The 26,015-nt window shown below is 37.8% G+C and overlaps 1 protein-coding gene across 1 annotated transcript; it reads left to right on the forward strand.

Moving 5' to 3' along the window:
* Positions 1 to 427: 427 nt before the first annotated feature.
* LOC120765996 (uncharacterized) lies at positions 428 to 24,885 on the forward strand. Its single transcript, XM_040091317.2, has 7 exons — positions 428 to 465; positions 3,165 to 3,362; positions 5,176 to 5,298; positions 7,442 to 7,483; positions 9,873 to 9,961; positions 11,496 to 11,588; positions 22,840 to 24,885. The coding sequence occupies exons 2-7, from the start codon at positions 3,224 to 3,226 to the stop codon at positions 23,026 to 23,028; spliced, it is 675 nt and encodes a 224-aa protein (XP_039947251.1). The 5' UTR covers positions 428 to 465; positions 3,165 to 3,223; the 3' UTR covers positions 23,029 to 24,885.
* Positions 24,886 to 26,015: the final 1,130 nt, after the last annotated feature.

The following is a 26,015-nucleotide window of genomic DNA, read 5'->3' on the forward strand; positions in this document are numbered from 1 at the left end:
TTTTAGCTCCCTGAAACAGAGGCTACATTGCTACTTTTAATATATTTATATTACTATAAACCCAGTATCTGCACGTGACTCAGCCCTGGAAGAATGTCAGATAACAAGAACAATATTAGTGACATAAAATACAGGAACAGAATGCACAAAATTAGTGGCTATAAATTTGCATGCAGTTCTAGGCAGAAATGCTTCTATGGCGTCATACAGAAACAGACATTTAGAAGTTTGTTCCTACAATTTTCAACCCTCTTGTAATTCTAGGAGTAGTTAGAACCATTGGAATGTTGATATAAAAAAGAGTATGTAGAGATCTAGAAGATTAGGTCCACGTCAGACTTTTGTTTTATTCAGAGGTTTGGCTTCCTGCCCTCTGTTCAGGCAATAAATTGGCTGTAACAGAGCTGCTCCTAGCATTCTGTTCAGTAGAAGTATCCCAGAAGAGACAAAACCATACAAAATAAGGTAAGTAAGAATGGATTACAGCAGGGTTAAATAATTTAAGATTATATTATCTGATTGTTTGTTGAGATTCTATGAAATAGTGATTATTATTATTATTATTATTTTTAGTTGACTTTAATGTTTTCTTAAGAAATCTCTTTCTTCATCTGGTTTATGTGATTTTTTTTTTTTTTTAATTCCTGTGTCTAGTTAAATGATAGATTCGAAATAGATTATAACCTCATTTTTTATTAGCTATGGGATGCCAGAAATTCTTTTTAATCCACTGTTAAATTAGAATAAACTTGGAGGAATTACTATCTTTGCTAGCAGGACTGACAGCTGTGACCTAGTACACTCAACTAAAACTGTTCTGACCCTGTAAGAATCTTAGACATATTTTGTTATGAATTTACCAACACAGTATGAGATAGATAATATTTGGAACATACCATTGTATGAATAACCTCCAAAATTCTAAATGTTGTTTTCATGTACTGAATTTGATTTAATTTAATTTTATGATTGCATGTGTCTTGGGGTTAAATGAAAGAAGAAGGTTGGCTAAGAAAAAACAAGATCACAATAGGAGCAAGAGAGACTATATAAGAGATTTTCTTTGTTGTCTTAATATCAATGAATTCATATAATCTATGTAGTAGGAAAAAAAAAAAATCATATTTCCTCTGCTTTTAGTGTGATACTGTTGTCATTGGCCACAAACACACTCATTAGTTTGTTAGGAGTATGTAGACTGCTGCTAGTTTCAGCATTTTAAAGATATTTAAGTCCTTTATATTTAATTTAGGTGCAAAATGAAACAAATCAGATCCTAGTTTCCAAAACAGTGGTTGACAGGTCTGTAGCCAAGAACAACATACAAATCTTCTTATTGAAGATTTCTTTTCTCTCCTCAATGTATACCCTACAGAAGAGACAAAAGAACTGAAGAAAGACATTAAAATAAAGAAATCAACATAGGGAGATATACACAGCATAAAAAACTATGACAAAGAATGAAAAATGAAGGCATAGGTGACATGTATACAAGAACATGAAATGACAAGAAAAGTTTATTGAAGTGGGAGTACTTATATGGCACTTAGTCTTAAGGAATATATGAGGCAATTCAAGGTGTGAAAGCTTGGTTCATTTATTGTAGGGAGCTTTAATTGTTCTGGAGAACAATTAATTGGTTTCTGGAGAGCCAACAATCTACCAAACTAGAATTACACTTGTTTTCAGTAGGAAATTTGAGTAAGTGATTGTCTGATTTTGAGCATCACAAGACCTAGCAAGGTCTATGATGCTTTGTTAATGAACACCTAGAGACTTACATCTCTCAAGATCCATAAGGTGGTATTACTGTCCACACACACCACACAGCCCAATTCAGGTGGAAGTTTCAAGAGACCAGGTTCCTAGTGGAAAAACCCAAAGAACATTTTCATTTGTTTAGAATGCTCAGTGATAGAGCAGTTTCAGCAAGATGAGGAAAACTCAGCCTTTTTTTCCTACCTCTGACTGCAAGTTATCACTCATGATATGAGCCCTATTTACAAGGAAGAGCAATCTCATATAAGTGTGATCTAACTGAATGTTGTTATAACTAGAGTTGAAGAGAGTGACTAAGAGCCTTAGTTATCCCTTTTGGTCTAGTAACAAGAGAATTGCCAGGACCAGAAGTCTTTCATTTAATGTAAAAATTAAATATGAAGTTTTGCATCAGGGAAGTGAACCAAACCAGAATACAAATCTGCCCTACCCTTCCTTGGGTGAATTAACAAGCCATTACACTTGTGTTAGAGCCATGATCTCTCTGGTCTGACAGATATTTAGTTACTCTGTGCAAGGCTGCGTGGGGCTAACATCTTACCCATCTTCATTTGTTTAATTCACCAGGATACCAGACAGAATTGAAGCTCATTGTTTTCTCTGGTCTGCGCTTCCCATAAATGCTTGTCATAAACAGGTGACTTCAGGAGAGCATGTCGAAATTCAGTTTCCCTTTCTTTAAACTAAAGTAAGGTCCTTAGCTTTTCTGGAATGCAGTGGTTTAATTTGCAACTTCAGGATACTTTAGTAGCTGCCTGAGTGGTTTCACCGTCAAAGTAGTTAACATTCTTAGACAACCTCTCCTTCAGGTACCTAACCTAACTGATACTCCGTAACAATTATAATGTAGTCCTCAAATTTACAAATTCCAGTCCTCTGAACCTTGGTTTGAGATTGCAATACACCTGCATATACCTCTGAGAGTCAGATAATGCTGTTTTGAAGTTAGCATAATTTTCAATCACTTATGAATACTTTGACAATTATCTTAGACTGTATTCAAAAAAAAAAAAAAAAAAAAAGAATGTGATTTTCCAATTCAGTTAGCAAAATGTAGCTAGCTTCCTATGACAAACAAACTGAAGCCACAAATGCTGCTTATATCTTATCTAAGGGGAAATATTTCAAAATCTGTTCCTTCAACACAAAGTGTGTTATCTGTGCTAGTGTGTGTCTTATTGGAAGTTTAGATAGTTAGCTAATTTACCATCACTGGAAACACAAGGGTTTTGCTTTGCAAGACAAAGGCTTCGGTCATGCATTGCAGTCAAACATTTATTGAGTTTATCTACTTCCATCGACTGTCATTTCTAAAAATTATATTTGAAAACTTGTTTATCAAAGGAAACACAAAGTCTTGTGACAAATTCTAACTCCCGCTTTAGGACCCGAAAAGGAGGTCAACTGATATCATCATCATCAATATTCCTTCAGAGCCTCTGTAATGCTGCTTCGCTCAGGAAGCAAAAAGCCAAATCACATGCCTCTCCGTGGAAGGAAGTCTGTGAAGAAGAAGAAGAAGAAGAAGCAGAAGCAGAAGCAATTTCTGCTTACAAATATAAGAACACCTCCTGGAAAGCCAGGTAACTCTAACCTGAGTGCCAGGTATGCTGGTAATCTTGAAAATAATATTCCAATCCAAGGCAAAATGCAACAGAATTAAGCATATATTAGAAATATTAAGCATATTTCTATAATGCTGTCAAAATTAAAAATATTTGCTGAAAAATAGACCACAAAAGCTAACTTTAAAATTACCAGAACAGAACTACTCCTTAAGATACTAACATTACATTTCTCACACCACCATGTTCAGATCAGTAATTCCTAATGTACAAATGCACCTCTCTGGGGAAAAGTGAATGATAAAAGCAGACCCGCCAACTATTTTAGTTTGGGTACTGACTACTAGTTCTTGTAATTCTAGTTATAAGTAGAATTATTACACTATAGCTACTTCAATATAAAAGTTTTTAAAGGTTTGCTGTATTGATTATTGTAGTTGTTGTCATGTTGCTTTTTAGAACAACCCATCTTTTTTTCTGGAAGCCTGATTCCCAGCTGCTCTTGAAGAGAAAACCTTTGTCCAACCATAAATGAGCTATGCATGTAATCAAAGGTCCAGCAGGGAACCTGCCACTTCTGAAGGGTGTGGCTTGGTCTGTCAGAATGTGCATCATCCTTCTCTTTCATTGTGTGTGCAGTTGCTTCTCAGCATAAACAGGGTGGAAAGAATGTTCCTTGGAAACAATGCAATCCTTTCAAAAGAGAGAATCTGTATTTGCCTAAATACAGATGTTTCAGAGGAGGTCTGTCATCACAGAATAAGTAACAAACTTTTCACTGAAGTCAAGCATTCCTAAAACATTATGCCACTGCTGATGCATTCTGTTGTTTTGCTTGCCTAGTTATTCTGGCAAAGACAGGATTTTTTATCTTGCAGTATACCCTGGAGGTCTGTGTGATCTCAGAAATATCTTGACTGCATTTGAAAGTACCAAACCTCGTCCAGTAAAACAATGTTCATCTGAACATAGTCAAAATTGTGCCTTATGGTATTATTCTGGAGGAGTCTGATACCCAAGTATCTGGACACACATCTTTCTGACATCCAGAACAACACAGTTGTGCTCAGGAATTAAAGGGAACAATTTCCCTCCTGGAAGCTTTTAAAGTCCTGTTGTTTTTGTTTTATTTTCAGTATGAGATGTCTGGTCTCAAATTAAATGCTGCTATTTTAGGTAGCCATAAGCACTCTAACCAAAAAGTCCTGTTTATACCCAGATCCAATATTCAAAATACAAAATTGGGGAACAGGCAAGTACTTAACTATGAAATACAGGAAACTAGTCTATAAACATTATTTTTCATGTCTCTCCATTCAAAGACTTCTGTGAACAACCTGCTTTGGCTCAGGCATCCCACAGAGCTTCATTGGCTACTCTAAGTCTACTCATTCATCAGCCAATTGCAAATGTGGACCCACTCTTCCAAATTCAAATTCAACCTGATCCCGTTAGTCTTTAATCTTTCTCAACACAGCTATCTGCATGTTGTCCTCCATCCCTCTTGCACTGTTCCTCAGGCTCTTGGGTTGGAAGCCATTTTGTCAAACTCAAGTTTTCACACGTTATCACTCTGAAAGGCTGACATACATCTTTTCTGCTCACTGACGTAACCTTCTAAGCAAAGAAATATTTCCCTCCTTCACACCAACACCAAGCCCTCAAAACAGCTGCCTAAGCCCACAGGGTAACTTCTACTATATGGTTGCTATACTGCTCATAGTTCAAATATTCGTAGATTATAGAGTAAATATTGCACTTGATCTTTTACTAATGGAAGGCTGTAATTTCTCTGTTGTAGTAAAATAATTCTAACTCATTTCTTTTTTAGTGTTTAGCCTGCGAGAAACAGTGAAATGTTATATACTAACCGAAGATTCAAAAACAGTGCATTTTGATATAGATGAAGATGGTCGTCATGAAATATCTACCAAGGATTCACAATCCCATGAAGGTAGTGTTCTTTATGTACAGAATCTCACCAACTGTATGTATAGTACTCAGGACATTTTCAAATATGTCATGTGTCCCTGGGCCCTTCAGTACAAGAAAGACATTGAGGTGCTGGAGCATGTCCAGAGAAGAGCAATGGAGCTGGGGAAAGGTCTGGAGCACAAGTCCTGTGAGGAGCAGCTGAGGGAGCTGGGGGTGTTTAGCTTGTAGGAAGAGGCTCAGAGGCTTATTACTCTCTACAGCTGCCTGACCGGAGGGTAGATCCAGGAGAGGGATCAGTATATTCTGTCAGCTAACAAGAGACAGTATGAGGGGAAAGGGCCTTGGGTTGTGCCAGGGGAGCTTTAGTTTAAATATTAGGAAAAAAATCTCTATTATAAATGCTGCCAAGTTTTGGAACAGGCTGCCCAGGAAGTGTTTGTGACTCCACCCCTGCAGGGATGTAGGTGTTTGGGTGTGGTGATTAGGAAATGGTGTTCTTGGCAGTGTCAGATGCTGGTTGTCTTCAAGGACCATAAGGGTGTTTTCCAACCTAAATGATTTTATGATACTGTTCTCTGTAGACAGAACAATATATTTGATCTGTATGAATATTGATAATGATACAAGAAAACTTTTATCCTGATTTACAGTAGGTATGTCATATATTTTAATGATAAGATTATATTGTTCACACTCATTCTACTTAGCAGGAAGTCGAGACATTTAGCTCTAAAAAGAGAGAAAGGAAAGGTAATGCTCAAGAACAAATGTAAAATGCAAGAACAGATGCAAAATGGAGAATAGAGCATAATTTGGAATTTGTGGGGTTATTTTATTTCTCATTGAACTCTTTTATCTCAAATGGGGCTTCTGCTTTTGACACCAGAGAAGTTATCACAGCTATCCTTCTGCAAAGACTTGTTAGAGGATATAATTTTGGTAGAGAAGAGTTAAATAATATCAAATGCAATTCTTCTAGAATGATGCGATTATTTTAGAATGGTACCATTTCCAGAGATGTGAAGGTAGGAAAAAAAAATCAATAAAATATATTTTTAACCAAAATAGAGGAAAAAGTTGAAATCTTTAAGTTAGCTATTCAATTACCAAAACTTTTATTCTATTAAATTGAGAATAACGACAGCTACACTGCTAGCGTACTTAAGTGTGTTTTATATCTTTTTCAGTGTCTTTTCCTTGATAACTCCATCAAATTTCGAAGTCACTCCGACAATTATTATTGTTAATTTATGAACAGAACTAAAACCTGTATAGATTGTGAATAGATACATAGTCTGGCAAGCCTGGTGTAGAAGATAGGGATACTCTTAGCAGACACACACACACACACACACACACACACACACACACACACACACACACACACACACACAAAAAAAAAAAAAAAAAAAAAAAAAAACCACAACACCAAAACCAAACCAAACCAAACACAAAACACACACACACACACACACACACACAAACAACCAAAAACCCACCGCCAAAAAACCAAAAAACAACTCCCCCCCCAAAAAAAACCAAACCAAACCAAACCAAACCAAAACAGCTGTGTAGTATTATTGTACACACAAGCATTACAGACTTATATTCATGATGCAGTTAAGACAACATAATATTAAGAACCAGTTGTAACCAGGATGTTTGTGACATTTTTACCTGAAGTGGGTGATGTTTTCCCCAGCTGATCAGCTGTATGATTCAGGCTGATGTTAGAAAAGCCAGAAACCACCTCCTATTTTTATCTGTTGCCTTCCAATCCTATGCATATCATACTAGGGTACTCGTTTTCACTGCCAAAGCACTTCAGGCTCCTCTGTAGTAGTATACTAAGCTTTACAGCTTGTCACCAAACTCTTGCTTCTCCTGTGCATTCTCTGTTGCAAAAGATAATTAAGCAATCAATACACTTCTTAGGCTCAGTGTTCAGACTTCAGTGTATCTGTTCACAAGCCTAACTGTAGAGCCTTCCAGGGTTAAATGAATTCAGAGACCCTCAAGAAAAGAAATCAGATGTCTGTTGCTATGACACACTCCTTCTCAGATTATGTATCAAAACAATTTTTAAAATTGTTTTATTATTTTTATAGCTGAGTAATGTTGCTCTCTAATTCCACATATTTGTTAAATACTTTCTATTTTAGATATTGCGTGGTTAAGCGTGTTCACAAGGAATGAAGCAGCAGGTACTGATATGTCTTTTGTGGGGAAAAAAAGGTATCATCTCTTTATTAGGGTCTGGTTTTGAAGATACATTTGAGAGTAGAAAAAGAAGGTAGTAGTGTTTTACACATAGACTTGACATTAGAAGTAATATATTGTATCAGATTTTTCATATAGCTCAGGTCACTGGATAGGCTAAAAATAAAAGAGCCTTTCTGTGTTCCTTAAGAAGAAATCTTCAAAGTTACAAAATTTGTAAATTAGGAGTAGTGGCTTGGACGGAACACAAATGTATGTAAGGGAATATACTGTATCCAAACTGGAACATACAATGTTTTGTAGAAAAGTGTGGGTGTTCCATCGCTGGCATATGAGTCTTAACTAGCAAAGACCTGCTTTAGCAGGAGAGGAAAAACAAAAAGAAATTAATATGAAGGAAGAGGAAGCACACTTCTGGAACTTTCATATTATACACTTAAGAAATGATTGCGAAATCAAAAATATATTAGTTCAAGTATTACAGTGGAAAAAAAAAAAAAGCACTCTAATTCCAGTCAACAAGGGCTCCTGCAACCAATGAGAACAAATATCCATTTGGTCCAGTACTGCACCTTGAAGACGGGACAAATAAGGATTTCTAGGGAACAGCATAAAAATACCGATATCTTCCCAAATCCCAAAGCTTTGCATTTTAGGGATACCCCAAGCGAGAAGTTACTAATTTATTTAATTTCAAAGCTTTTTCTTTACAAGGATTTAAAAATTTGCCCTTAGATTCTGGTAAGGTTTTAGTGACCAGAGATCAGGTAATTAATTCAAAAGCCATCAGAGAGTGGAAGTATCACTGATATACAATCACGGAAAGGTTTCTTACTTTCCTTGCCTTTCTCTGGCTGCCTGATAGACCACTTGTCACATCTTTTAGAGGTGATAGAGAAAGTTGGGCTCCTTTGGACTTACTCAGACTAAACAATGTATAAGCAAGTCACAATCAACACTATAGATGGAGAAAGACAAGGACAGTTAAGATGTAAATAATGTTGATGGATGTCCCTGGTCGACTGGATGGACTCCTGCATACCTCTTTAGTTGTCACTCTTACCTTCAAGAGAGTACACTCTTGACTTGGATAAGAAACTGTCTCTTGCCTGTTCATGTATTTCTCAAATGCTACAAGTGAAATTGGACAATGGCAGCTGAGGCAATCTAAGGTGATGTCATGAAAAGTAATAAAAATGACAGAATTGTAGACATACTGTCTACTATATTTATCTAAATACTCATGTAAACTGAATAAAGCATACTCAGTTTAGGCTAGAGAGTTTTTCTCAATTTTTAACAAGGATTTTTATGCTATTTTCATGCTATTGCTGTCTCAGAAAAATTGCTTCAGAAGAATAATACAAAAGCATTACAGTTAAGAAAAGTTAAGGTAAATAAAATCAGGGCCACCAGCAGCCAAAATTAGTCAAGTGGGATCAATACATTCTGCTAATTCGGAATATCCTTTAGAGGCTAAAAAATGCCTTTGGTAATACATAAAAACCCCTCCAAACTCCTTAAATGCAAGTGTTAATGCATAATAATCTAATGTAATTTAAATTTATATTCAGTTGCTGCAGTGTTAAACATATAGATCAACTGCCACTTTCTTTTGTATTTTTTGCCTTAAATGGTACATTTGAGGTACTTCTAAAAGCACAAGTGGTATTTTTTGAAGTAAGTTTGCAAGTCAGTCAGATAAGCATAACATCACTGAGTAGTCATTAATGTAATGGGTCTTGTTAGGTAGTGGTCTTGTGTGCTGTATCAGTTGGCAAAGGGTACCTTAATTTATTTACATTTTTTGCTAGGCCTTGAAGTACCAGAAAGTAACAACGTTGTCAGTTGATGAGGCTGAAGAATGTCCCATATTATTGATATTGTCTTACTTCCTGCAACTGAAAAAAAAAATTAACTCAAAAATGGAATTAATCCAATGTATCCACAATTATGATAGGAGAAAGATTTTGATCTAGAAACATGCAGAAAATAAAAGGGAAAAAGTATTACATTTTCCATATTGACATATACATAATCAGGTGTATATCATAAACATGTTTATTACGCATGTATGTTATCTACTACTATATATGCCTTTGTAGTTCCTATGACATGTAGCAATGTATAACTGATATTTCATACATTGGCCATAAAAGTAGAGAAATAAACTATCTATATGGCAAATTTAAAGTCACACAAAGTCACAGATTTTAGACACTTTAGACAAGAGAATGGCATCAAGAGTGATTGTATTTATTTCTATTCCTATGCCTATAAATAAACTTTTCTCTTTGTAGAGCATATTCAGCTCTTCTTCATTTTATAAAGTGATACTCATATTATTACAATATTCTCCTCTGTGTAAAACAGATTGTAAAAATTTGGTGATCCTCACACAGAGATCAAAGCTTAATGAATTTGTCCTGTTGTGCAAGGGTAAGAAACATCTCTCTCTGAAGGTAAGAAGCTGTGTATTTTCTTTATAACTTGTGGGTGCTCTCTCTTACTATAAGACAATTTCCCCCACAGACCTTTTCAAATTCTCTTTACTTACCACATTCCTCACTTCATAGTTTCTGAGTATGTCCCCTTATTCTTTCTTGGGAAATACTCAGAGAAGGTTATTACAAAAAATTTTGGGTTGGGTAGTTGACTACTGCCACTAGAAGACAGTCAGGGATGTTGGGGTCCAGTCTCTGTGTAGGAAGAGGGAGCTTCTTAGCCAGAAAACATGCAAGAGAATAAGAGGGGAGTAAAAAAGCAGGAATCTTGCCTTGGAAAGAGATGAGTTTAAGATAGAAATTATTTTCTTCCAATGAACCCACACGATAAGGAATGTGATGAAAAGAAAGCACAGCTGAACATCCTGTTTTAAACATTTACCATCTGGTGTCTAAGCGTTCCCATTTTCTCCAGTCTTGTGAAGGTTTGTTTCTGATAGGAAGAGAAAGCAAGGTTAGTCTTCCCCAGTGAGGGATTATAACCGTTGCTAAACTCTTTCTAAGGAGGAATGCTATGTTGCAATTTACCGTCTAAAACAGAGCAAAAGTCCCAGAAAATCTGTTTACACACGTCTGTTGAGATAAAGAATAATCCTTCATCAAATGTCAGCCATGCATGGTGGTGTAAAACACCAAATGCTTCCTCAAAAAGTCTTGGATGTTTTTCATTTGTTTTTAACTCACAAATGACTCTCCATAAAATCTATTTCCTGAATTTTTTTCAGGGAAATGCATGTTGTAAGGTACATAAATTATATTTATACCCTATTACACACAGAAAGGGATTTTCCTTTCTGTCCCTGAAACAGCAACTATTTAAAAAAGATTTTTCTGGTTCAGAGGTTGCCTTTTCATAAATCAATTGTTTGAAGGGTGTTCCACTAAACCAGGAGAAGAACTGAGTGTTGAGCCTTAATGGATTTTACTTTCCAATGAACTATTTTAAAATTACAAGTCACATCAGATTATGTTTCTTGACAGAACTGAAAACAGTTCTTATCTGAAAATGAAGTAAGACACACTTGGTGTCTACCAAATATGTGAAAACCTTGGAAAGACCACGGACCCTTCTTTTCACAGCACAGTACAAATAATTTCCTAAATCTCAATCGGGATTCTGGTATGGAACAGGACAAGGCTTCTTATTTGGAAGAAGTTTTGGTATCCTGGTACAATATGGTTCAATCCAAGCTGCATTTCTAAATAGAACCTGGGCATTACACAGTTAGGAGGACTGTCTCGAGTATTTACTTTCAACCATTTCATTTTGCATTTCAAATTAAAAAGGAGAAATATATTATTGAAAGTTTTTCAAGAATTTATCAATTTATTAATTTTGGATTATTTGAATGTAATAATTAATTAACTTAAAAAATCCCAAGCATTTTCTTTAGAATTAATGCCACATTTGATACATTTAAAAAGCAAATTATGAAGAAAAAGTTACCAATTTAGATTTCAATATTTACAAATCTGTGTGTTGTAAACACAGGTCTTAAAAGCATCCTGTTCAGAGCCAGATTACCCTTCAGTGGCAAGATGCGATATGAAAACATGCAACCATGAAGATCCTGACTTTAAACAGGTATACAATCATAATTAAACAAATAAAAACCTGTGTGTGAGAGACTGGGTATGCACATACGGGTGTGTAAGAAGGGCAGTTAAACTCATCCTGTTATTCATTAAATGACAAATTGCTTACTTTTCTTTCAGCTGATTTTTTTGTATTTTTCTCAGAAAAAGAAAAATAAGAAATTTTCCCTTGACTTGTATTTATGACTACATCCTTCAATCTCCAATCATCCAATACTTGACATTCAATTAAAACATGAAAGGTGGATATGTTTCCTGTATTATTATGCTTGTACAGAATGGAGGGGGATAAAGAGGTGATTTTATCTGGTACAAATTCTTAGGTGAGATGCAGAAAATCTGAATGAGTACATTAGGAGATCTAGAAGGATCAAATTACAAAAGTTACAATGTTTTAAGAGCTGATGAATCCATCAGTCATAAACTTCTGGGAAGTAATAAAACCCTGACATATTTTCAGACTGTATTTCTTATCATCAGATGATTATAAATCAGTAGTGATATATTGTGGAGAGAAATACAGATAGCTGGGTGGTTTCTTAACATGTTTTTGTGGCAAAAGCTTGGTTTTGTTGGCTCGTCTCTAGATAGATATGATAAAACATAGTAGGGACATGAAGGAAATTAGTTGTTCTTTTGGATAGCTAAACTTTAGGAAATAGACATTATAACCTAGAGAAAATGCAAAACTAAGGAAATGTAACTAATATTTTTTGTTAGGATTGTAGACCTGTGTGTTTATTATTCAACTGAAAAGACAATCTTTCCCCGTTCAATAGGCAAAAGTAGAGCTAGGTGGACCCATGTAGTTCCAGAACTTCATAAGAGGGACCGTGAAACCCTGAAAATCTGAAATTCCCAGCCTAAAATTTCTAAAATGCCAACTTTTCTCCTAAATCAGAAAGCACTGAATTACCAATTCTGATAAATTGAAATCTATCTGAAATGGTTTTCAAAAGGTATGAGCTACAGTACTAATAATTAATGAACAATTCTCCTGCATCCTGGGCATGGAAAATCTAAGTGGGTCCTTCAGTTTAAGTTCTGCTAAGTTACCCTCTGCCACTATTATTCCTTGGCTCCACACAGAAGGAGAAAGCAACAAAGCTTAGGAAATTTTTACCTTATCTTTTAGTCCTCTGCTTGTATGCTGTAAACTATCACAGTCATATTAAATCCTGCAAATTGTATTTAATACACTTTTTTTTATTTCATACTCTTTTTAAAACATAAAAATGTGTGCCTTTTCTGTGGAGCAGGTCAAAGACAGTGTCTTTATGCCTGCAAGTTTTGGAGGACATCTGGAATGATGCCTACAATTGCCTGTAGAGAACTATATATCACTTCGGGTTTTTAAACATAGTTAAAATGAAAAATTCTTTCTGAGAACCCATTCATTACCTAACAAGAGAGGTAGTGATCTGCTCATCATGGTTTCTTGCTGATACTCTGAAATAGAATAAAAAATGTTACTCATTTGTGTGAGGAGAAATCAGAAGCCTGCACTTGAACCACATCCAGTCGGGCAAAGAGGCAAAGTCATAGGCAAGTCTGAATCATGAGATTCTTAATAACCCTTCTAAAATGAGTGTACCGATCAGTAAATAATTTCTAGTGTGATGAATAATGCCTGCATTGTCCTTAGGATGAGAAAGCGTGGGAGTAATGCACTGAGATGGAGAAATACTTCTCATGGATAATGACAAAGCTATGCAGGGCTGCAATGTGATATTTAATCTGCTAGCTTTGAATAGTAAATCTTAAGGACAGGCATTTTCCTTTTTTCTGTTTGAAGACTGCCAGTAGAATTAGCAAAAACATGAGAATCCGTGTACCCTATTGTTATACCAGGAAGAGTTGCATATAGTGTTGTAAGCATTCATTTCTGTAACCAAGGCTATCAAAACATTCACAAAAATCATAATTGAAACATCTTTTCCTTAATTTAATTAAAATATTAATTATGTTGTCATAAAATAATTTTTTAAAGTTACAGCAAGTAATAGTTTACAATAACATCTGATTCTGATTGGGGATTAAGTCAGAAAGGCAAAACAAGTGACAACCAATATTTATTGCAATGCTGTTTTGGTAGGAATGGAAAACTACACTGTAGACAAAACTATGGCCTCACACAGTTCACACAGTGACAACATCCCAGCCAGAGCAGCAGTGGAGAAGCCAACCCCAGCAGTCCATTCAGGAGCATTTACCTATAACTGTAATTATTTTAACTCTATAATAGAGCATGCTTTTCATAATTAACAATATCATAGAAGAAAATGCAGTTAACCCCACAACAGAATGATCTCAGAGCTACAGAACAATATTTCCCTCTAGATCCTCCATTGAAAATGTTTTCCCAGTTCCCCCACTCTTTGCGCATAATTCTCCCAGTAGATAAGGCAGCTCTCTTTTTACCATTTGCATTAATTATGTGTACGTTTTTACTCTTTCTCCTTTTTACTCTTCCAGAAGTAGAGGAATTAGTGATTATATAATGGTTATCAAAGAAGTAGACATCTTCTTCACTACATACCTGTGGCATCTCAATTTAGATTACTTTTTTCCTCACTTTAGTTACTTGGTTTTGGTTTTTTAATTAGTGAGACTACAGTTTTTACTTTTAGGTTAATTTGTAATTACTTTTAAAATCTTAGGGTGAATTAGTTTTTTAATATGGGTGCATTGGCTGATGAGAGTAATTTACTTATTCTGTGTGGTATTGGTGCTACGGTGGGTAGAGGGAAGGTTTGTTTTGAACATTTATTTTAGTACTGGTAGTAGGGGTGCTAGGAGGAGCTGTGTTTTAGTGCTTATTACTTTTGAGGTAGCTTGGATTATTTTATAGGCTGTTAATTTGTTGCTGTTGTTGTTGTTGTTGGAGTGTAGTTGGCTTTAGACTTTTGGAAGTTTTGATTGTAGAATTTTAGTGGTTGGCTTTGAGTTTTACTAGGCACTTTTTGCTAAAGGTTCTAGGATAGACTACACTGAAGTTACACTTTAGTGTAACTTCTGTTCTGGTTCAACTATAATATTTTACTATTCTTGAACCATTACGAACCTCAGACTTTTGCAGATGTATTCTTTACCCTTTCAGCTTTTCTTAAGTACTAGTAGCACCCAATGTTCCCCCTGTTTCAAATCCTCACAAATTGACACACTTGCTTAAAAAAATAATAAAAGAAGGAATTCAACCATTTCAATTGCTGGATCGGGCTGCTTCTCTTCAAGTTATTGCTCCTCACTGGATAATGCAAGGTTATTAGGTGATTGTATCTGGACAGCATTTCACAAAGTCTTGACTTGAGTACCCCATCCTGGGTGGACTGGGACCTGAAGGACTACAGCTGTAAAAGTTCTATTAAGGGCTGTAACAATTTTTATTCCACAGTCCTCTCTATTTTATTGAGTAGTTTGATGAAGATAAGTAAGAGAGAGATTATACCAGAGGCTATGCAATCATGAAAGACTTTATTAAGAGACTTACTCTTTACTCAATTAAGTAGGCCAAAATAAACTGTAAACAGGTAAAATCTGGCAAGGCCCACCAAGATACCTTGGTTCTGAAGTTTTGACCTTGTAAGTAGTGACAATACCATGTTTACTATGCTTGGCAACAGGTTGGTGGGAACACTGTCCTTTTTGGAACCTAGCATGCATCTTGAGATTTGGGGGTTTTTTTGTTTGTTTGTGGTTTTTTGTTGTTGTTTTTTGTTTTGGGTTTTTTTGGGGGGGGGGTTGTTGGTGGTGGTGGTTGTTTTGTTGTTGTTGTTGGATTTTTTTCCCCCCTCCAAAAGTTGATTCACATATTGAAAAGCCAAGGAGTGATCAGCAAGCCTCACTCACCCTTCAGTAGTCACATATGGCCGGGGTGGAAGTCTGATGGAGGAGGGTGAAAGTAGACTGTTCTGGTCTGAGCAAAGTCATGGCACCATTGAGGGCTGCTGTATCAGAGATACTACACCTTCGGTATGAATGGAATCAAAGGTGGCAGAGTGAAAGCTATAGCTGATATTGCCAAAGCGTTTTTTATTGATCACTGTGGAAGCAGTGTGCAGGCCAAAGCTTACTTTCAGTGGAGGGATGTTCAATACACCTGGAACCGGCTGACCCAGGGCTGGAAGTACAGTCCTACCACTTGTCAGGACAGGACCAGCTGTGGTAAAAAAATACACTGAGGTGTGTTGCTCCAGCCAGCATCCAAGCCCTTGCCCCAGATATTCATGCAGACTCACTCCCTGCCAGTGGACAGGGGAGGGAATATATGAGAGACGACACCTCACTTCTTAAAATTTCAAAAGGTTTATTGAACCGCAAAAGGGACTGAATAAGGAAAAAGGGACAGTGCTGGGTGTAGCTGCAGCCAGAGGCACACTGCCCACACCCATAAAAATCCTTGTATATGCTATTGACAAGCCAACCCCCTGATAAGCTGACTGTCTGATAAGCCAACCCTTCCACGCTTGTGCACATGTTACTCTTCTGACCCAGCTCCTCCTTCATCCCGCCTCTCGGAATCTGTGCAGTTGTTCTTGCCTCAACTTTCCCAATGGTTGGAGATCAGCTTTCAACATTACAAAACTTATTTGAAAAAACACCAGATCTTAAGAGAACTTTTAACCCTATAACATACACTTAACATTCATGACAGCCAACATCACACTTTATTACAAAACAGCAAGAGCAAAAGTAAGAAAACTCTTGAGTTAAGAAAAAAACCTCAAAAGTAAAACAACTAAGGTCAGAAAAAACCCACATGTGATGCAAAAGCACTTACTCATATCTTCCCAAAAGCAGATCAATGCTCAGCCAGTCACTGAGCAGTAGTCTTCTTGGAAGTAAGCACCCATCCCCTCAACCCCACCACCTCCATCCTCTAGACCAGACTTTATGACTAGAAATGACATCACATGGCATAGAGTATCCCTTTGGCTACTCTGAGACAGCTGTCCCAGCTGTGTTCCCTCCCAGACTCTTGCCCTTCCCAGCTGACGTATTGAGGCTGAATGGGAAGAAAGAGAAGATCAATATGTTGTTCATGCACCGTGCAACAGCCAAAATTTTCACTGGTGTGTCATCAACCCTGTTTTAGCCACAAACCACATAACAAATTTGTAATGCCTTCCAAGGTCTATTCTCTAATGCAATTGAGGTGGCAGCTCAGTTTTACTGGTTTCTTCTTATCATGTCTCTTTGATCACGTGCTCATTTCCCTGCTTTATCTTAGGGAAAATGTAGATTGCTGTGTGCCGTATACACCTCTGTGTAATGTATCAGAACAACACAAGACATTCTATTTCAGTTGGCCTTCAAATCCATTCCTTTTATCTTCTAGTTTCTTCCCAGGTTAGAGTGCAGCACTTAAACCTAGACTGGAGTAATTCTCATTGTGCCTTATTTAACCTGACTTTATATAATTTTCAGTGTATTTATTTTAAAACTTGTATACTACTCTCTCACACCTCTTTCTATAGTTCCCATCACTGACATGTTTTTCTTTAGCCTATGAAGACAATATTTGTTGCATTTTTCTGACATGAATGTATATATTCTATTTCAAGTGCATTGTGAACCACCTGTGGGACATGAATAAAGGAGTAATTTTTGTCATCCATTGTTAAATGTAAGCTGTAAATTAGTTTTTCATTCAACGTAATGGAAAACAAATTATCAGTAAAAAATCAGTAGCTTTTTTCTTAGAACTTGCAAATTATCTTGACTGCTACTGTAGAAACTATCCTCGGGAGGAATTTTATCTGGCACTAGTCCACCACATTCTCCAGGTTTTCTCATCATCCTTCTTTACAGGTCATAATAGAAAATAACCTCTGCCATGATTTCTTGCAAAATGTTTTGTTCTTTAATGACCTGCTGCACCTCACAGTCTGAATGGTGTTTCACTATGCTTCTACTCGGAGTTCTTCCTTCTCTCAGTCACATAATGTCATTCTCCAAATAATTTTCCTCTTATAGTTTTCCCATCATTTCATGCAGGTGCAGCAGGTATTTTTAAATTTCTGGATCTCAATCTGCTTTTGCAATCATGTAATATTTGTTTTACAAGATCCCACTGGGTGACAGCTATAGCTGGTCTACAGCTGTCACACTCTAGCATGAATTTCTGGATTGTGCATATGAATCTCTCTCCTTGCTTCTACTGGTTTTCTTTAACCAAACATTCTTATTCCTTTTATGTTCACTTTTTACCGTTCTGAATCCCTAGAAAGTATTTGTTTCCCAAAGACAAATTTTCTTCAACTTTCTTATTAGTATTTTTTTAAACAGACTTTTTGGATTGAAGCTGCAGATACACTTTTGTTACATTGATTTGATCAGGACGGAATCTTCTAGCAGCTTCCTGTTACAGCTTTGCTGATAACAGAAGGTGGATCCTCAAGTTTCCTTGAGGTACTCTACAATAACTGCAAGACATTTTCTTTCCATCTCTTTTTTTTCTATGGGCAAAAAGGACACATTGATTCTTCTGTCAAAAGGTGGTTATTGCCAGTACTATAATCTCCAGCAAGCTGGTTCCCTTAAAAGTGCTCTTGCTTTTCCTCAAGCATTCGGTTTCCTTTTAGATGTCTCCTTAAGCAATGATAATACACCAGATTTGTCAGAGTTATAGAACTGTCTCATGGGCTGAATAAGAATGTTCATTGAGGTCACTCAAAATGAAAGTTTAAATAATTTGATTATGATATGTTCAGTCTTCCCCAAAAGATACTATAAATTCCCTGCTCTCCGGTAGAAGGTCGAATTGGGGGAAACATGAATCTCAACCTTCTGTTAACTAATGTCTTACTATTAGCATCTGATAACTATTCACACAGTATTCTCAGTTACTCCTTCACTCAGTGCACACAGGCAGGAGCAGGGGCTCATACCTGCTGCCTTTGCTGAGGTGTAGCGACCTGGTTCAGGAACGGCACGGCAGCCACACCCAGGCTGCTCGGTCCATCAGCTCACAGACACCAATGTGGTGGACGGCAAATGGCGTTTATTAACTGGTTACATGGGGTTATAAAACTTCTGTTCGCTACGTCACTTCCGTCTGCTTACGTTACAAACTACGTGTTGCTTAGCTAATCAAGGACACTAAACAACTAAGTGTTGAGGGAGGGGTTCTGTTTACCCGTACAACGCGATATCTTCCGACCGCCTGTCCCTAATCTCCCATATTTCCCCCCGCCCATGATTAAGTAAAAAACCTATAAAAGTATAAATGTTATAAAAAAATGCAAAAGCTGTTAAAGTTACTATAATAGGATACAAAAAGTGATATAACACGTTAGTAATAAGTGCACTTCGCGGTAATTGCAGGCGTTTGACAAATAAGGTGTTGAATTTCTCTAAATGGCTACTAACAAATGACACTAACTTGTTTAAAATGCAAGGCCCAAAAATCAATGTCAGGAGTATCATGGTGAGAGGGCCTATTAAGGTGGAAACAAGGGTGGCTAGCCATGGGGACTGATTGAACCATGACTCGAACCATCCTTGTTGGGCTTCTCTCTCTCTCTTTCTCTGGGCCAGTCTTTCTCTCAGTTCGGCCATGGAGTCTCGTATGGTCTGCATAAAAACAGCATTCTTCTCTCAAGGCGGCACACAGGCCTCCTTGCTGCATGAGCAAGAGGTCCAGTCCTCACCTGTTCTGCAGAACATCTTCTGAAAGCAAGGAGATAGATTCTTCCAGAGAGGAGATGAATTTTTCAGCTCTTAACAAGTCTTCGTCAATTGTCATTTGCAGCTGAGAAAGTCCTTGGTGTTGGGTCACGAGAGCTGAAACACCTGTGGCTGTACCAGCAGCTCCTAGGCCAAGGAGCATTGCAATGGTTATACCTGTCATTACTTCTCTTTTGTGGAGCTGGATGGTTTCTTCTAAAAAGCGATACATTTCTTCTTCTTGGTGGTACAGGACTCTAGGAACAATTAGAACTTGGATACAAAACTCAGCAAGGTTATTGAATTTACCAAGGTACACACAGGGGGTTATTCCAGATTGTTGACAAACCCACATTCCTGGTACGAACGGGACTGCCCACTTATCATTCTTTCGACTAGGTTGGATGAACTCAGCACAGATATTGCCCATTTGCCTTGCTAAGGTTACACTGCCAAAGCACTTGCCTCGGCCTGTGACTTGACTCAGGGTAATTTCCCTCGGGGGGGTGTCCCACCTACAGTTGTGGGGATTATCTGCTGCAGAATATTCAAAAGGAACACCAAGGGCAATGCCCTCATAAAAAGGAAGTTCTGCATTATAACATCATGACCTCGTGGGCCCGTAGGCCCTCGGCTTGCGCATGGGGGGTGATCATGGTAGGATCTGTGCCCATGAGCCGCTGCGGGCTGGAGCCGTGTAGCGCATGATCTGCACCAGTTACCAGAGCTAGCTGCTTTGCACAATTGTCCTCCCACTCTTGTTTAAAAACTATCATCCCCGCCCCATCAAAAATCAGTCTGCAGGTTTGCTTTATGTCAAATGGGAGCATGTCATCCCCTCCAAAAACACTATCAATGAGAGTAGAAACCATTGCTGAATTGATCCCTCTGTCAGTGATTGCTTTAACAATTGCTTGTACATCCTTAGGATTTACCGGTGAGTACGTTCTCTGGTTTCCACCTGCCCCCCTACTCGGACTGGGAATGCCAGAGTGGCCGATGGACCCCAATCGGCGCATGCCATTTTTATTTTCCTCCAGTCTGTGACAGGAGTTCCTTCTTTTTGTGACTTCCCCTCAACCCAAGTAGAAACATTGTTGTTACTGATTTTATATACTGTTACTTCTTTGTTGGAGCCAGAGCCAGAGTCAGCTGCAGACGACCGGCTGTCCCAGTCCTCTGAGCTGGAGTCCGGTTCAGAGCCAGAAGTCGACTGACAAGCTGCTTCCAGGCTCCGGAGCCTTTTGGTTGGGCTCCGACCCTGCCCCTTTCTCTCAGGGACGGGCTGCCCCTTCCCTCTGGGCCCCTGCCCCTTTCTCTCAGGGCTGGGCTGCTCTTTCCCTCTGGGCTCCCCCCGCCTCCTGCTGTGGGAGCTTCTTCCCTTAGAAAAATGTGCTTTTTGGCAGACATTCTGATTAGCTTTAATTCCCCCTTCGAGTTCCCCCCCTTTCTCCCACTCGCGTATGTCCACGTTATCAAACAAACTTTCTTTGTTTTCACTGGCAACAGCCACGCTGTCTAAAAGACCTTCTTTGTTTTCTGCAGCTACATTCCCGTTATCTAACAAACATTCCTTGTTCAGTCCAAAGGCATTCCTGCTCTCCCCCAGGGATTCAGCACAATCTTGTGCTGCATAGAGTGGGGGTTCCTCTCCAGCTTTTTCTAACAGTAATTCAGCATTTCTAGCTTCTTCAGCTAAACCATCCCAAAATGATTGTGCCTTTTTCCCTCAGCAGGTGACCCTGGGCTTGAGGGCTTTGGAGAGAGCCTTTGCTCCTCCGAGTCTGTGCACTCGGCAGAGCCAACCTTATTTACAGCTTGAACACTGTCGCTGACCTTCAGATCGCATTCTTTTATGCTCCGGCAATTCTCTGTAAAAGTTTGCGTCGCAGCCCCAACACCCAATTGCAGGGTAACTTTTAAACAATTTTGGGCAGCTGACCAGGTCTCCTGCTCTTGCAGAGCCTTTTGCAAAGCCTGCACAACTTTTGCCCATAATTTAAGATTTTTCCCTGAGCCAGAAGACATTGTCTCCTTGGCCAGAGCTTTCGTACATTGATCCCATATATCTGGGTGGAGAATGTCCACCAGTCGATCAATGACCCCAAGCTGCAAAGGGTAAAATCTTTTGCTTTACAATCAATCCCCCATTGCTTACAAATCTGAGAAACGACCTTCACGAGAGCTTCCATCCTCCTCCTGCGGGTCCTGGGGCATCCCCCTCGCCGAGCTGGTCTGGCCACTCGGCCGTCGTTCACCCATCCAGGCGATTCCCGTTCTCCCAGGCGATGTCCTGGGGTTTCGACACCACTTGCTGCCTCCGCTGAGGCGTAGCGACCTGGTTCCAGGAACAACAGGGCAGCCACAGCCAGGCTGCTCGGTCCATTAGCTCACAGACACCAATGTGGTGGACAGCAAATGGCGTTTAATAACTGGTTACATCAGTTTATAAAACTTCTGTTTGCTACATCACTTCCGTCTGCTTACGTTACAAACTACGTGTTGCTTAGCTAATCAAGGACACTAAACAACTAAGTGTTGAGGGAGGGGTTCTGTCTAGCCGTACAACGCGGTATCTTCCGATCGCCTGTCCCTAATCTCCCACACATACCCATTCCCCAGCAGGTTTCAAGCAGCTGTGCACAGTCAGGGGTCCTGGTTTCAGCAGCTGTGTTCACACACACTGCCCTGTAATCTTTGTCCAGCTATAGCAGCTGCTGGCCTCTTGGATGTGATGTGGATTACACGATCTGTGGTAGGTGCTGGAGGAGTGCTGGAGGCCATGGGCGGTCAAGCAGCCCTTTGGTGCCCCGAGCTTACCAGCTTCTGCAGATTTCAGCACATACTCTTTGTCTCTCTGGAAGAGATTTTTTTTCAAACTATTTCTCCATTCCCACCCTGAGGTGCCTAGTGAGCCCAATCACACACACACACACACACACACACACACACACACACACACACACACACAGAGAGAGAGAGAGAGAGAGAGAGAGAGAAGCTCTTTAGACAATAGCTATTGCTCCAGAGATTGATCTTTTTTAAAAAGTGCATTGCAAACTAGAGATATACAGAAAAGCCATAGGTAACAGAAAGTTTCTAGGATTCCAACAATAGAACAGTTGTTTAAGAGTAATTTCTACTGTAATATTCTAATTTTACTTCAAAAGAGGCAAGAAAAACTGTGGATGGACATTTTATTGCTAGTGGCAGTTGACAGGGTGGGCGTAAGGTGAGAAAATAACCAGATGAAAGACCTAAGTTATCATAATGACACTGGGGAAATTGTGCTGGTGTTTATGTGAAGGAAAATAATGGCATTCGTCTGGGATTATTCAGTCCTTTGAGGGAGATGGGTATTATTTTATTCATAGTTATCACAGAATCTATCCTGAAATGATTAGTTGTTGCCTAAGGTTTATTTTAAAATTCCTAAATATGAGTCACTGGAGAAAAGCATAACAGGCATAAAATATAACAAACCAACAACATAAGTGATTTTTTGGTCACATGTAACATTATAGAATGGCATTAGAAATATAATGTGTTTTTTACTTTGTGTATTTCCATAGCTGAGTGAAGATAATAACTTTTTCATCATGCATTACCAAGGAGATTCAGTGCAGTTCCAATGCTATGAAGACAGAAGTTATTACCTCTGTGTGAACGATGACTCACTTGATATTCGCAAGCTGGAAAACAAAGAGCCCAACGAGGACAAAAATTTTTACTTCAGGGTGTCATATTTACAGGAAAAGTAACTTGCCTGCCTTTCAGTGGCCTAAGTGCCCATACAGCTCCTAAGAAGATGAGGAAGTTTGAGATCAACTTATTTCTGTTTGAGCTAAATTTTAACATTTTCATAATTTCTAAGTCACCAACGTCCTTGATTTCTGTACATTCAATAGCCAAGAGGAAGGCCAAGTTGAAAAACATACTAATTCAGTCAGTTAGTATGTGAGTTTCTGTGTCCTACCTACACAATTATGTTTTTAAGGAAGCAAATTATTCTAGTGTGGGAAAATATACAAGGGATATTTCAAAGATGCCAACAATAAGGAACATATATGAATATGAACATAATATGTGCCATTAGTTCTCCATGTGGTAAACATTATTTTTTAAAAACTGTCTCTTATAAGCTCACCTGAATGTGACAAGAAAACTTCTAAAAGTTGTTAAATGCACATGTGCATATCCTGACTGATTGATTTGGACAAAGAGGAAGAAAAGGTGTCTTGAATCTGTCTGAGAATAAGGGAAGATGCTGGAAGTTAGAATATGTCTCTGCACCTGTAGCTCCAAGTCAGTCCATGTAGTCCATACAATTTCATCATCTCTTCAGCATGGCAGCTCTCTAAGAAAATGCACACAGAGCATCAGGTGCACAATGTGAAGGCAGAGGGAGGGAGACATATACTCCCTGATGGGTGATAACAGATGCCTGAAAACAAAGCAGAAAATTGCTCTGACATATTGGCTTCCACTTCCGAGTCTTAGAGGGAAATGCAACCACATGTTCAATTCCAAAGCAGAGTGAAGAACAACATCAGAAAAATAATGTTCAAAATTACTGAATAAAATAAACACTAGGTGCTTTTGTGGGTTACACTGGAGAAGAAATAAGAGTACCCAGCCTTTGCGCAAGGTAGTCAGTGTCAAATGGAAGATGTGGACACTTAAATGTCCATTGACCATACCCTGCAAAGCATAACATATTTGAAATACATGAGAAAACAATCCGAACGTTATCAGGATCACTAGGTGTTAAAGATGGGATTCTTCATTGCTGTACATACAATTCCACTCTGATTTAGTGGCAATTTTCTGCGGTGCAAGTAATTTGAGACTGTATATGTATAAATGATAAACATAATGCACCTATGCCAAGAGACTGCTGCCTAGTTACAACAAAAGAGCCTACAAGATAACACAACACTTGCAAGAATAGTCCTGTGTAAATATAATAAACAATGCACACCTGAAATGGGAATCCGAATGTCAGTCAGTTGATCACACCAATGCACATTGAAATAAGGCAATTTTCCTCTGTAAACGAAACTTCAAAGTTCTGTGAGACCTTAAAAGATTTCATAGCTTGATTTTGTATTCTTCAAATAGCAAAAATCTTTATGCTGGTTATAATGCTCATTAAGAGAGCTTTTAAGTATTTTTAAATAATACCTACAACTTCCGGACCTGCCAAGAGTTCAATAAAGTTAGTGTGAAGAAAAAATCCCCCAACTCTAAGTATTAATTTCAGCATTTATTACTAGAATCAAGTTATTTCAGCACTGCTTAAGATGTTGCACAAGAAATAGATTCAGTCACATAATAAGTACATTAGTTTCACTATCTGGTACACTAACACTTCATAGTCATACATTTATTATTGGTAGTGTAATCACCTCATTAAATTACAATATGAGCTAGTTGGCATGTTGATGAAAAGATGACAAGGCACCATAAAGCTTTTACAAAGCGTATTAATTAAATCAGCATTGCTGATATCACCACAAAAGTACCATTTACTTCAGTTAAATTTGAATATGTTTTATAGCTAAAATTTGAATTATGGTTATATGCAGAACTTTGTACTTTTACCATCTGCTTTTTTTTTTTTTTTTTTTTTTTTTTTTTTTTTTTTTTTTTTTAATTCAAGGGAAAATAAGCCCTTCCAGAAAACAGCAATGGTAATTTTTTTTAAAATATGAGATTTCATATCTAAGATAGTAATGCTGTTTGAATTCTTTTCTCATAAAAGACAGTAAAATCGGACAACTTAGTAACTCTAAATATACATAGTAAGGCAAGTAGAAAAAAATCTCTATCCTAATCTTTGCTGGATTCTTACTTTGATCATAAAATCCCTTCAAACTGACATTTTCTAATTCCCATCTTAGTGTCTTGGAAGTGGCAGATAAGTTTTTATTATGTGAGGTGGAAATCATATAGAAATATTATTTTAAAATAGAAAATGAAAGCCAGTAAGTATTTTAGAAAAATATAGTTTCTAATACTCCACAATAAAAAAATCCAATGTGTCTAACACCTGAATATGAAATACTAGTATTTTGTGTCAAAACCAACAATATTCTTTAACTTTCATTTAACAGATATGTTAATTATTAAAATAGTAATATAGACATTTTGCTCTTGTATTTCTGCTGTTCTAAAGCTGTGCCTTAAAGAAAGTATTGCATTTTGTTTGCTTACACCAATGTAAAGCAAGAATTCTTCATATATAACTTCTAGTATTTTGACCATATTTGTGACTTTCTACAATAAAACCTGTGAGAAGAACCACAGTAATTGTAAAGTAGGTGATCCTTCTCCGTGTTACATGCACTTCCTTCATTATAGGGAGCCAAAAGAACTAGAAATTTGAACTAGAAATTTGAACTAGAAATTGTAATTTTTCTTGCCTCTCTTCGGCATTTTCAAGGCTATGTTTGCACGTGATAGTGGACCCCACTTCTCCCATTTCTGCTCGAGCAATGGCCATCAGTGATGTTTGTGGTGCATCTGACTGATAGATACAATAGTTCAGGGCCATAACTCTTGCTTAGCAGCCAAGGGCCATAATTCTTGTTCAACATTCAGTAGACACTGAATGTTGCTACAGTCTTAACAAATTATTACAATCTCGTGTTGGTGCAATTGCAATACTGCTAAAACTTGTAAGCAATCCAAATTATGCAGTTTCCATTGAGGATCTTCAGTAACACAACATCTCAGTAGAAGGACT

This window comes from Hirundo rustica, chromosome Z (genome assembly GCF_015227805.2).
Source record: "Hirundo rustica isolate bHirRus1 chromosome Z, bHirRus1.pri.v3, whole genome shotgun sequence".
Taxonomy (NCBI): Eukaryota; Metazoa; Chordata; class Aves; order Passeriformes; family Hirundinidae; genus Hirundo; species Hirundo rustica.